This window comes from Pongo abelii, chromosome 4, assembly GCF_028885655.2.
Source record: "Pongo abelii isolate AG06213 chromosome 4, NHGRI_mPonAbe1-v2.0_pri, whole genome shotgun sequence".
Lineage (NCBI taxonomy): Eukaryota > Metazoa > Chordata > Mammalia > Primates > Hominidae > Pongo > Pongo abelii.
In genome coordinates, this window is record NC_071989.2 from 71,528,292 (window position 1) to 71,541,601 (window position 13,310).

A 13,310-nucleotide genomic window follows, 5' to 3' on the forward strand; every position below is an offset into this window, starting at 1 on the left:
TGCGTGTATATTGAATAGGCTGGTATTTTCTCGTTCCTCTGCATGAGCGTTTTTAACTTTAGATACCTCTTATGTATTTATAGGGTCAAAGAGTTGACTGTAGATCCAACTGCTGCTGGTGATGTTCGTCCAATAATGCACCATCCACCAAACCAGATTGATGACTTAGAGACACAGTGGGGTGTGGGAAGTTCCCCTCAGAGAGATGATCTAAAACTTCTTTGTGAACAAAATGTGAGTGCCTTACTGTGGTTGTAAATGTTATAATCTTAGTTAATTTCATCAGTAGCAGAACTTAACTGAAAACTATGATTTAAATGAGGGATCAGGCTGTGGGTGTGGTGGCTCAAGCTTGTACTCTCACCAATTTGGGAGGCTGAGTGAGAGGACTGCTTGAGGCCAGGAGTTCAAGACCAGCCTAGACAATTTAATGAGACCCTTTCTCTACAAAAAATTTAAAAATCATCCAGATGTGGTGGTATACACCTGTAGGTCTAGCTACTAGGCAGGCTGAGGCGGGAGGATTGCTTGAGCACAGGAATTCTGGGCTGTAGTAGACTGTCATAGCATCACTGCACTGTAGCCTAGGTGACAGAGCGAGACCTTGTCTCTTAAAATAAATGAATAAATAAGTCAGGGGTCAGCAAACTACAGCCTGTGGGCCAGCCACCTATTTTTACAAATAAAAGTTTTATTGGAACATATCCATGTTTCTCTCTTAAGGGTTGTCTGGCTGCTTTCTTACCTACCATAACAGCAGTAACAGAGACTGTGTGGCTCATAAACCCAAAACATGTATTATCTGGCCCTTTAAGGAAGTTTCCGGCTGGGCGCGGTGGCTCATGCCTGTAATCCCAGTACTTTGAGAGGCCGAGGCGGGCGGATCACGAGGTCAGGAGATTGAGACCATCCTGGCTAACACGGTGAAACCCCGTCTCTACTAAAAATACAAAAAATTAGCCGGGCGAGGTGGCGGTCGGCTGTAGTCCCAGCCCAGCTACTCGGGAGGCTGAGGCAAGAGAATGGCGTGAACCCCAGGGGGCAGAGCCTGCAGTGAGCCGAGATCACGCCACTGCACTCCAGCCTAGGGGACAGCGAGACTCCATCTCAAAGAAAAAAAAGGAAGTTTCCAACTCCCAATCTAAACTATTCATTTTTTTCCCTCAGATTTTTGTCTGATATTAAAATTTGGGAAAAATTTAAAGTAATATAGGGAAAAACAACTTTAAAAATTACACGTATAATAAATATCATAAAACTTAAAAACAAGCCAGGTGCGGTGTCTTACGCCTGTAATCCGAGGCCGAGGTGGGCGGATCACTTAAGGTCAGGAGTTCAAGACCAGCCTGGCCAACATGTTAAAACCTGTGTCTACTAACTACAAAAATTAGCCGAGCATGGTGGCACACGCCTGTAGTCCCAGCTACTCAGGAGGCTGAGGGATGAGAATCGCTTGAAACTGGGAGGTGGAGGTTGCAGTGAGCTGAGATCCCACCACTGCACTCCAGTCTGGGCATCAGAGTGAGACTCCATCTCAAAAAAAAATTTTTTAAAGCTTAGAAACAAAAGAACTGTGGACATATGCATTTATATTGAAAGGATGTATGCACTATATTAAAATCAAACAGCAAAATACTAACATTTGTTAAATCTGATTGCTTTTCTATATGATTAAAATTTTTAATGATACTTTATAATTTAAATTTTTGATTTCCCAATTATAAAAAAAAATACATGCCCATTGAATAAGGATAGAAAGAGATAAAGAAAAAGGTATATATAATACACTTTCACATAATTGCTTTTAATGTATTGAGAGGATTCTTTTCTGTGTGTGAGATATAAAGGTGTGTTTTTAAAATGCATATTCTGCATAGTTTGATGTCATTCTATTCCCACTAAGTCTTATCATGGCATTTTCTCATTATGTTAAGTTAGCATTGATTAGTTGCTTACTACATGACATACATTGCTAAGTATTTTATTTATTATCTGATCTCATTATCACAACTCATTGTAGTAAGTACTATAATTATCCCTACTTTATAACTGATACTCTGAGGTTTAAATAATTTGACCAAGATTTTACAAGTAGTAAGTACTGAAGCCAGGATTGAAATTTAGATCTTATTCCAGCGCCAAACCTTGTATCAGTTAAACTCATTGCTTCCTGCAATTCAGTATTCTTTGAAAACATTAGTTAGTTCTAATACTTTGTAGCAGATACTTAGCCCAAAATATTCTAGAGTAACAAATACACGTACTACTTTTTGTTACCATGTTCCAAATCACTATTACTAAAGCAGGGCTTAAAGCAGTGGTTCTTAACTGGGAGCAGTTTGGCCCGCAAAGCAAAATGTATCGATATTTTGCTTGTCACAACTGAGGTGATGCTGCTAGCATATAGTGGGTAGAGCCAGGAATGCTGCTGAACATCATACAGTGCACAAGTGTGTCCCCCTCACCTTATCCCCATACAATGTCAGTAGTTCCAAGACTGGAAAAGCCTGGTTCAAATTAAGAGTTCTAAACTTTGAACCATAGAAACTAAAAATGAGATTCTGGACTCAGTCCGTCACTTATGTCCAGAATTTTTAAGAGAGACTGTAGTTGCTTTTAGACTCTTTAAAGCAAACCCTGCATTGCATCTAGATATGTTACCTCCCAAAGCTGTGGAAAACCAGAGCAAGATAAGTACTCCCTTTACATATCTTTCCATTTTATTATTGCATCTATCCTCTGTAGAGCCTTAATTTGGAGAGGTTAGGTGACCAGAACTAATCCAGGAGAGTATGACATCATGAGTTTTTACAGCTTCCATGTTTGAAAGAGTGTGCATTTCTGTCACCTTTGCCACACCCAGGGAATTATCTGGCGATGACTCAGCACTAGCCTTTAGTTAAGTATTGGTGTGTGTGTACATATTGTTATTGCTGTATTGTCTTAACAAAGTAGATTAAAATGGAACAGCATCTAAGAGACACACTCTAGAGATCGGAGAAGTTTTTTTGTTTGTTTGTTTTTTTTTTTTGAGATGGAATCTTGCTCTGTCACCCAGGCTGGAGTGCAATGGCACGATCTCAGCTTACTGCAACCTCCGCCTCCTGGGTTAAAGTGATTCTCCTGCCTCAGCCTCCCGAGTAGCTGGGATTACAGGCGCACACCACCATGCCCAGCTAATTTTTTATTTTTAGTAGAGACGGGGTTTCACCATGATGGCCAAGCTGGTTTCCAACTCCTGACCTCAAGAGATCCGCCCGCCTCAGCCTCCCAGAGTGCTAGGATTACAGGAGTGAGCCACCACGCCCAGCCGAAGTGTTTTTTTGTTTTTTGTTTTGTTTTTTAATCATCATCTGAACATGGCCTGGGATCAGAGAAGCTCTGACTTACTGTAGGACGAAAATACGAATATATTGTATATAGTTGTCCCTCAGTTATACGTGGAGGATTGGTTCCAGGACTGCCTGAATATACCCACATTGCGCATACTCAAGTCCCACAGCTGGCCCCGTGGAACTTGCAAATACGAAAAGTTGGGCCTCTGAATATGAAGGTTTCACATCTCTCAAATACTGTATTTTCAGTCTGCATTGGTTGAAAACCAGATATAAGTGGACAAGCACTGTTCAAACATGTATTGTTCTAGAGTCAACTATGTTTTTTGTTGTTGATGAAGTAAAATTGTGAATTGTCCATTGAAATTTCTATAAAAACTGGTATAAATATATTCTGTAGTATATTTAAGAAATTAATGTTAGTTAAGAGTTAAGTCCTTTACAACACTAATTTGATAGTCATGAAAGACATTTTCTTGACATCATCTAAAGACACTATCTTCATATCTTTTTTAAGAAAAGAAACTTAAACATGTAAATTAAATTGTTAGTGTAAACTAGACAATACTGAGGAAATTTTTCATACATTTACAGCCTGCAATAATTGTATTTTTGAAAAGTTGGGCTGTTACAAAAGAGTACTCTTTCAGCGTAGTTCGGCAATAAAGCTTGGGCTAAGTGAAAAATATTCCCTACTCATCTAAGTTTTAGTTGTCTTATTGAGAGTTGCATAAATATTTTTACCCAAAGAAAGAAATCGTGGCTTTGCCTTTTATATAGATTTTACTAGCCTTTACCATCCAAGCCTCTTCAATTTCTAAATGATATTTTTATAAATTAAAAAAAAAACTACTTTTATAACATTTAAAATATACACTGTATCATAATTTCTTAACTGTTTTTATTTTAAGGAAGAAGAAGTCTCTCCACAGTTGTTTACTTTCCACGAAGCTGTTTCACAAATGGTAGAAATGGAAGAACAAGTTGTAGAAGATCACAGGGCAGTGTTCCAGGTAAAGTAAGACAGGACTTTCCTTCAAAACATTTCTTGAGATAAATTAAGAATTTTTCATAATTCCTTAAATATCACACTATTCTTTAAAAAATACTTGTTTGTATATATGTATATGTGTATTTGTAGGGCATGTGACACGGCAAATTTTTAATACAATGAACGATGGCTACAAATAACATTTCTTTGCACCATGGTGAAACGTTCTACTTTACCTCCCGTCCCCCTTACTGGTTTTTGTCATTTGTCCATTTTTAGGGAAGAGTGTCACTTCTGCCCACCAGTACTTCCTTCTAAATGTTAGGCCAGTGTATTTGATAGCAGTTAAGAAAAACTCTTTTAAAGGGTTTTGGAGCAGTTGAGGAAGTATCAGTTGTTGCAGAAAAGATAGACTACTTCAGAAGATGGAGAGTTACTGCTCTGAGCTGTCAGTGGCAAGTTGAGGGAAGGGTGTTATATCATCACCTGTAGCAGTAACTCCTTAGGCATTCATCCCATTATGCATTCAACCTGTTAAAAGTATTTACTATATGATATTCTACTCCCCTTTTTTTAAACAAAATGTCCTATCATGGTGATATTTGAGGGAGTGAAGATACCATTTGGACATCTTTATGAAGACTATACAATTGACTTGCAGCCGCCCCCACCCTCCTGTAATACTATGAACACTTCTTGAGAAAAAAACAATAAGTGCCTCCCTTGTTGACCTGTATTCCTTCTTTGATGTTGAAGGAATCTTTGTCATTAAACAAAGGAACTTCAGCTCTAGGCCATTCAAGAACCTGGATAAAGGGCTCAAAAATGACAGAGAACACTTTATGTCAGATTAGGATACACGTTCATTAAAACTAATAGAGTTTGGCCAGGCGCAGTGGCTCATGCGTATAATACCAGCACTGTGGGAGGCCGAGGAGGGTGGATCACTTGAGCCCAGGAATTCAAGACTAGCCTGGCAACATGGTGAAACCCTGTCTCTACAAAAATTAGCTGGGTGAGGTATAGTGTTCCTGTAGTCCCAGGTACTCGGGAGGCTGAGGTAGGATTCCTTGAGCCTGGGAGGTGGAAGTTGCAGTGAGCTGAGATCACACCACTGCACTCCAGCCTGGGCAACAGAGTGAGAAAAAAACAAAAACTCTAGAGTTTTAGTCAAACTGTTATTATGAGACTCTCTTTAGAAGCCCAGGTGTTTAAGTAGAGAACGGATGCTAATAATTTAAGAAAATTACATACCTGTAATCCTAGCACTTTGGGAGGCCAGGGTGGGTGGATTGCTTGAGCCCAGGAGTTAGAGACCAGCCTAGGCAACATGGCAAAACCCCATCTCTATTTAAAAACAAAAAGAAAAGTGTCATCTGTGCCCTTTTGGAACAAGGTATCATATAAAGACCATCATTTCCCACTCTGCCATTTTTTAGATAAAGTCTCACAGCTGTTTATTGGTAAAATTAGGTGTTCTGACTTTCAACCCAGTATTCTTTTTACAATTCTCTATATCATTCCTCTGTATTATGATCTGCCATTTCGCAAAATAAGGTTTTGTTAAACCAAAATTAAGTGTACAGCTGAAGGAAAGGGAAAGAAAAATTGGAGTGTATGACCAGACGCGGTGGCTCACACCTGTAATCCCGGCACTTTGGGAGGCCGAGGCGGGTGGATCACCTGAGTTTGCAAGTTCAAGACCAGCCTGACCAACATGGAGAAACCCCGTCTCTACTAAAAATATAGAATTAGCTGGGCATGGTAGCAGCGCATGCCTGTAATCCCAGCTACTCGGGAGGCTGAGGCAGGAGAACTGCTTGAACCCAGGAGGCGGAGGTTGCAGTGAGCCAAGATTGTGCCATTGCACACCAGCCTGAGCAACAAGAATGAAACTCAGAAAAAAAAAAAAAAAAAGGAAAATTGGAGTATTTTTGTGTTTTCTAATTAATATGTTTCCTAATCCAGACACATACCTAGGTTAACCAGTTCTGTCTGGTGCTATATAGTCTAATTATAATTAGTCATTAAAGTCAATTGATGTTTGGAAAATTGAGATTGTATGCATCCTAAAAGCAAATCCACATATAAGACCTTTTATGTCCAAATAGCTCTTTAATTCAGAATGATCTGGTCTTGTTTTATTTTTTGTTTTGAGACAGTCTCACTCTGTCGCCCAGGCTAGAGTGCAATGGCGCTGTCTCAGCTCACTGTAACCTCTGCCTCTTGGGTTCAAGCTATTTTCCTGCCTCAGCCTCCCAAGTAACTGGGATTGCAGGCGTGTGCCATCACACCTGGCTAATTTTTTGTATTTTTAGAAGAGACAGGGTTTCACCATGTTGGCCCAGCTGATCTTGAACTCCTGACCTCAAAGTGATCCACCTGCCTCAGCCTTCTGAAGTGCTGGGATTCCAAGTGTGAGCCACCATGCCCAGCTGGAATTTATTATTACCTCTTGGCCCAACCACTGTGAGTCCCTAATTGGATATGTTAATTTGTCAGGTTCTAGGCTACCATAGCCCCCATCAGAGCGCTCAGTAGCTTTATTATGCACATTCTTCCTCTGTTTTAGGGATGGATATTGAGGTTTTGAGACTTACTCTCCTCTTTAATATTAATGTATTTGATGCATTCCCTCCCCAAAATTCCCATTCAAAGTAGAGGAAAAGTAGAGAAATGAAATGATCTTGCTCAGCCCATCTTTCATGTGTTTGTGTTAGATTTTGAGGACGTACAGTTGACCCTTGAAAACTGCAGGGAGTTAAGGACACTGACCCCCAGCACAGTTGGAAAGATATATAACTTTTGAGCCCCCCTAAAACTTAACTAGACTATTGACCAGAAGCCTTACCAATAACATAAAAGTCTATGAGTACCTATTTTGTATGTTACATATGTAATATAAGGTATTCTTGCCACAGAGTAAGCTAGAGAAAAGAAAATGGTATTAAGAAAATCATAAGGAGAATTATATTTACTATTAAGTAGAAGTGCGTCATCATAAAGGTCTTCATCCTCATCATCTTCACATTGAGTAGGCTGAGGAGGAAGAGGCAGGCTGGACCTGGTGTCTCAGGGCTGGCAGAAGTGGAGGAGGTGGAAGGGATGGCAGGAGAGGCAGGCACACTCAGCGTAACTTACATTGAAAAAAATCCACATAAGTGGACCCAAACAGTTTAAACCCGTGTTGTTCCAGAGTCAACTGTATTTCTGAATTATACTGTCTTGTGCATAAAGATGTTTTATGTCTATTGACATTTTAGAGAATACTGTCTTAAGTATGTTTGATTATATTTAACAGAATTGTAATTTGGTTTCTGTTTTACGAAGAGGCTTATTGGATTATCGAATTTTTGTCCTTGTAGGAATCTATTCGGTGGTTAGAAGATGAAAAGGCTCTCTTAGAGATGACTGAAGAAGTAGACTATGATGTCGATTCATATGCTACCCAACTTGAAGCTATTCTTGAGCAAAAAATAGACATTTTAACTGAACTGCGGGGTAATTCTTTTTCCATTTTAATGTTTGAAATCTGATTGGTATTGGCATGTATATTATATTAGTGAGAGGGCTTCTTCATATTGCAAGAGGACATACGAAGTGAAAATTAGGGGCACTGTTTAGCACCTATTTTCCAGAGGTATAAAGACAACTAACCATTGTGGTTTTTCTAAAAGTCATGGCATAGCATTTCAAGTTTTCTCTCATATTTTAAGAAGACAGTCATCTTAAAGAGAGAAAATGTGTTTTTAACAAATTTATAAATTTTATGTACCTATTCAGATCTTTAGTTTGGTAGGCTGATGCCTATGAGAATTATCTTCTTTCTGTGCCTTTTTTCAGGTCTCATTCTGTTGCCCAGGCGTTCAGGTCTCATTCTGTTGCACAGGGGCGTGATCATGGCTTACTGCATCCTCAACCTGTGCTCAAGCAGTCCTCCCACCTCAGTCTCCTGAGTAGCTGGGACTACAGGCGCAAGCACCACACCCAGCTAATTTTTAATTTTTTAAATAGAGATGGGGTCTTGCTATGTTGCTCAGGCTGGTCCAAACTCCTGGGCTCAAGCAGTCCTCCTGCCTTGACCTCCCAACATGCTGGGATTACAGGCATGAGCCACCACACTTGGCCTCTGCCACTTTTTTTTAAATGAAGGAGGTGTCAAGATGACTACCCTCTGTACCTTACTCATGAAGGGAAGCATATGCCTTACTTACTAAGGCGTGTCTTTTTGGTTTTTAAGTTAGCTTATCTGTGTAGCTTCAGCTATGTATTTCTTTATGTGTTAATTTCTTAGGCATTTGTACACTGTTGGCTCTGTTTATGTGTGAGTGACCATCTGGATGTGTGTGTACACGCAATCCAACATAAACCAGAATGAAATTCCTAATTTGGGGCAGTAAATAGGCTGCTTAATTTTTTTACGGAGGCCCTCTGTGATGTTGATTAGTGTTTTGAAGGGTTATTTTTCTTTTAAATTTATTCATTTATTTAAATTGACATCCCAGCCTGGGCAACATAGAGATCCCATCTCTAAAAAATAATTTAAAAATGTAAAAATTAGCCAGGTATGGTGGCGCCTGCCTGTAGTCCCAGCTATTGGGAGGCTGAAGTGGGAGGATCACTTGATCCCAGGAGTTTGAGGCTGCAGTGAGCTAGGATCATGCCACTGCACTCTGGTTTGGGCAACACAGTGAGATCCTGTTTCAAAAAATTAAGAGTTGACAGATTAAAATGTATGTAATAGGTACAACATGATGTTTTGAAGTATATACAGGTTGAGTATCCCTTATGGGAAAAGCTTGGAACAAGAAGTGTTTTGGATTTCAGATTTTTTCAGATTTTTGAATATTTGCATTATACCAAAAGTTTGGGATTTTTGGAACACTTCAGGTTTCAGGTTTTTTTTTTTTTTTTTGACATGGAGTTTTGCTCTTATTGTCCAGGCTGGGGTACAATGGCACGATCTCAGCTCACTGCAACCTCCGCCTCCCAGGTTTAAGCAATTCTCCTGCCTCAGCCTCCTGAGTAGCTGGGATTACAGGCACGCGCCACAATGCCCAGCTAACTTCTGTATCTAGACGGGGTTTCACCATGTTGGCCAGGCTGGTCTCGAACTCCTCACCTCAGATGCCACAACGCCCAGCTAACTTCTGTATCTAGACGATCTAGACGGGGTTTTACCATGTTGGCCAAGCTGGTCTTGAACTCCTCACCTCAGGTGATCCACCTGCCTCGGCCTCCCAAAGTGCTGGGATTACAGATGTGAGGCACCGAGCCTGGCTTTTTTTTTTTTTTTGTGAGATAGGGTGTTGCTTTATTGCCCAGGCTGGAGTGCAGTGGCAGTCTCAGCTCACTGCGACCTCTGCCTCCCAGGTTCAAGCAATTCTTCTGCCTCAGGCTTCTGAGTAGCTGAGATTACAGACGTGTGCCACTGTACCCAGCTACTTTTTGTATTTTTAGTAGAGACCGGGTTTCATCATATTGGCCAGGCTGGTATCGAACTCCTGACCTCACGTGATGCACCCACCTCAACCTCTCAAAGTGCTGAGATTACAGGCATGAGCCACCATGCCTGGCCAGATTTTTTTTTTTTGAGACGGAGTCTCACTCTGTCACCCAGGCTGGAGTGCAGTGGAGCAGTCTCGGCTCACTGCAAGCTCCGCCTCCCAGGTTCATGCCATTCTCCTGCTTCAGCCTCTTGAGTAGCTGGGACTACAGGCGCCCACCACCACACCTGGCTAATTTTTTTTGTATTTTTAGTAGAGACGGGGTTTCACCATGTTAGTCAGGATGGTCTTGATCTCCTGACCTTGTGATCAGCCCATCTCGGCCTCCCAAAGTGCTGGGATTACAGGCGTGAGCCACCACACCCGGCCTGCCTGGCCAGATTTTTGGATGAGATGTTCAACACATATATGTTGCTGACAACTTATGAAGTTGGTTATTTGAAATCATATTTTGTAAAGTCAGTAGTGACTGTTGAACTAAAATTTTCATTTGTTTCTCATATTGTTCATATTCAACCCTTTATTTAAATTGTTTTGATCACTTTTCTAATCTGCAATAATTCACAATCAGCGTCTGTATCCATTTTATTCAGAAGACAGATCATAATGCACTCTGGTATTTTTTCTTTGTAGCATTCAACTTAATTGACTTCCTTTCCTTTTCTCAAATTTCATGTATATCAAGCATATCCATAACTTTTAAGAAATTACTATCTAGATATATTGCATTATTCCGTCCTTAGAATTTTTTCAACCACCCAGAGATAAATTTGGGATTTATAAGAAAAATTTGGGCCAGGCACCTGTAATCCCAGCACTTTGGGAGGCTGAGGCAGGTAGATCACCCGAGGTCAGGAGTTCAAGGCCAGCCTGGTCAACATGGTGAAATCCCGTCTCTACTAAAAATACAAAAATTAGCCAGGCATGGTGGCACATGCCTGTAGTCCCAGCTACTCAGGAGGCTGAGACAGGAGAATCACTTGAACCCGGGGGGGCGGAGGTTGCAGTGAGCCAAGATCACGCCACTGCACTCCAACCTGGGTGATAGAGTGGCACTCCAACCTGGGTGACAGAGTGAGACTCCATCTCAAAAAAAACAGAACAGTAACAGTTCGAGAGCACCAAATCTAGAAGTTCTTAAATTCATTTCAGAATTTCAAAAAAGTTAACTTTTTAAACATCACTGTACTTTCAAAAAGGGGAGGAAAATTGAGATTCCAACTTTATTCTGAAGTCTACAGAGTAGGGTTTCGTGACCTTGACACTGTTAACATTTGGGGCTAGGCATTTCTTTGTTGAGGAGTGTTATCCTGTGCCTTGTACAATATTTACCAGCATCGTTGGTCTCTGTCCACTACATGACAGTAGCACCACACCAGTTGGGATAACCAAAAATGTCTCTAGACATTACCAAATGCCCACTGGGGGCCAAAAATCACATCCAGTTGAGAGCCACTGTTATTGAAAGATATCTTATCTTCACAGCTACATGTAATTTGTCTGACAATTTACTAACCTATTTCTAGTTTTTACATGACTCTAGATCAGTACATGACCAGAAAATGCGTAAAATCAAGAAATACATCATTTAGTCATCCCCCCTTCACAATCCCCCTTCCTCACAATGAGGACAAAATGTAAATTTCTAAAAATTCAAATATATTTTAAATGTTCATAGCTTAAAAAAGGTAAAATAGGGGGGCCGAGCATGGTGACTCATGCCTATAATCCCAGCACTTTGGGAGGCCGAGGCTGGCGATCACCTGAGGTTGGGAGTTCGAGACCAGCCTGGCCAACACGGTAAAACCCCGTATCTACTAAAAATACAAAAACTGGCTGGGCGGGTGGTGCATGCCTGTAATCCCAGCTACTCGGGAAGCTAAGGTGGAAGAATTGCTTGAACCCATGAGGCGGAGGTTGCAGTGAGCCTAGATCGTACCATTGCACTCAAGCCTGGGTGACAGAGTGAGACTCCATCTCAAAAAAAAAAGGCAGACTATGTATTTTACAATGTAAAACCTGCCATGTATTTTACAATGTAAAACCTGCCTATATACTCCAGGATGAATTCCAATAAATTAAAACAGAGAACTGTAAATGTGCCAAACAGAACAGAAAGCTATTGAAAGATATAGAAAAATAGGTATTTCTGGAAATCTGTAACAAAAAACTTTCGCAATAGTTGAGCATTCTACTTAGTTCCGAGTTTCTAGACAACAAAGAACAAAAGGAAAAATACGGAGTTACTGTTAGGAAATAACACAGCTGACTTGATCGAACCCATAAAATTGTAAACTCTTATTGCGTGTAATACAATACTTAACTCCCTCTTTCTTTTCTTTTTCCAAGATAAAGTGAAATCTTTCCGTGCAGCTCTACAAGAGGAGGAACAAGCCAGTAAGCAAATCAACCCGAAGAGACCCCGTGCCCTTTAAACCGGCATTTGCTGCTAAAGGATCCCCAGAACCCTCACTACTGTAACATACAACGGTTCAGCTGTAAGGGCCATTTGAAAGTTTGGAATTTTAAGTGTCTGTGGAAATGTTTTGTCCTTCACCTGAATTACATTTCAATTTTGTGAAACACTCTTTTGTCTACAAAATGCTTCTAGTCCAGGAGGCACAACCAAGAACTGGGATTAATGAAGCATTTTGTTTCATTTACACAAATAGTGATTTACTTTTGGAGATCCTTGTCAGTTTTATTTTCTATTTGATGAAGTAAGACTGTGGACTCAATCCAGAGCCAGATAGTAGGGGGAAGCCACAGCATTTCCTTTTAACTCAGTTCAATTTTTGTAGTGAGATTGAGCAGTTTTAAATCCTTTGCGTGCATGCATACCTCATCAGTGATTGTACATACCTTGCCCACTCCTAGAGATAGCTGTGCTCACCTTTTCCTGCTTTGTGCCTTGATTAAGGCTACTGACCCTAAATTTCTGAAGCACAGCCAAGAAAAATTACATTCCTTGTCATTGTAAATTACCTTTGTGTGTACATTTTTACTGTATTTGAGACATTTTTTGTGTGTGACTAGTTAATTTTGCAGGATGTGCCATATCATTGAACGGAACTAAAGTCTGTGACAGTGGATATAGCTGCTGGACCATTCCATCTTATATGTAAAGAAATCTGGAATTATGATTTTAAAACCATATAACATGTGATTATAATTTTTCTTAGCATTTTCTTTGTAAAGAACTAAAATATAAACTAGTTGGTGTATAATAAAAAGTAATGAAATTCTGAGAAGAGTTTTATCTTAGGAAAATACATATATATGCAGTGTGTGTGCCAGTGTGGTATTAACAAGACTAATAGTGCAATTTGATCCTTACCAATATCATTACTTAATTTGAAGTGTTTATTAGCACCCCAAAATATACCTTTTCTATGTACTGTTAAAAGAAATTGGCTTCTGATGCATGAACATTTACATGTACATTGAAAGTAGTCCATGATAGAAGTTAGTTTAAGC

General features: G+C 40.1%; 1 protein-coding gene across 4 annotated transcripts in view; it reads left to right on the forward strand.

The window, feature by feature from the left end:
* KIF2A (kinesin family member 2A) overlaps positions 1-13,081 on the forward strand; it is an 81,176-nt gene extending 68,095 nt beyond the window's left edge. For 3 of the 4 annotated variants that reach the window (XM_024246792.3, XM_054555201.2, XM_024246793.3), the window contains 4 exons: positions 84-234; positions 4,247-4,348; positions 7,692-7,827; positions 12,183-13,081. In XM_024246792.3, coding sequence (XP_024102560.1) covers positions 84-234; positions 4,247-4,348; positions 7,692-7,827; positions 12,183-12,268 — 475 coding nt within the window. In that variant the 3' untranslated portion in view covers positions 12,269-13,081. 4 annotated transcript variants of the gene reach the window in all.
* The last annotated feature ends 229 nt before the right edge of the window (positions 13,082-13,310 follow it).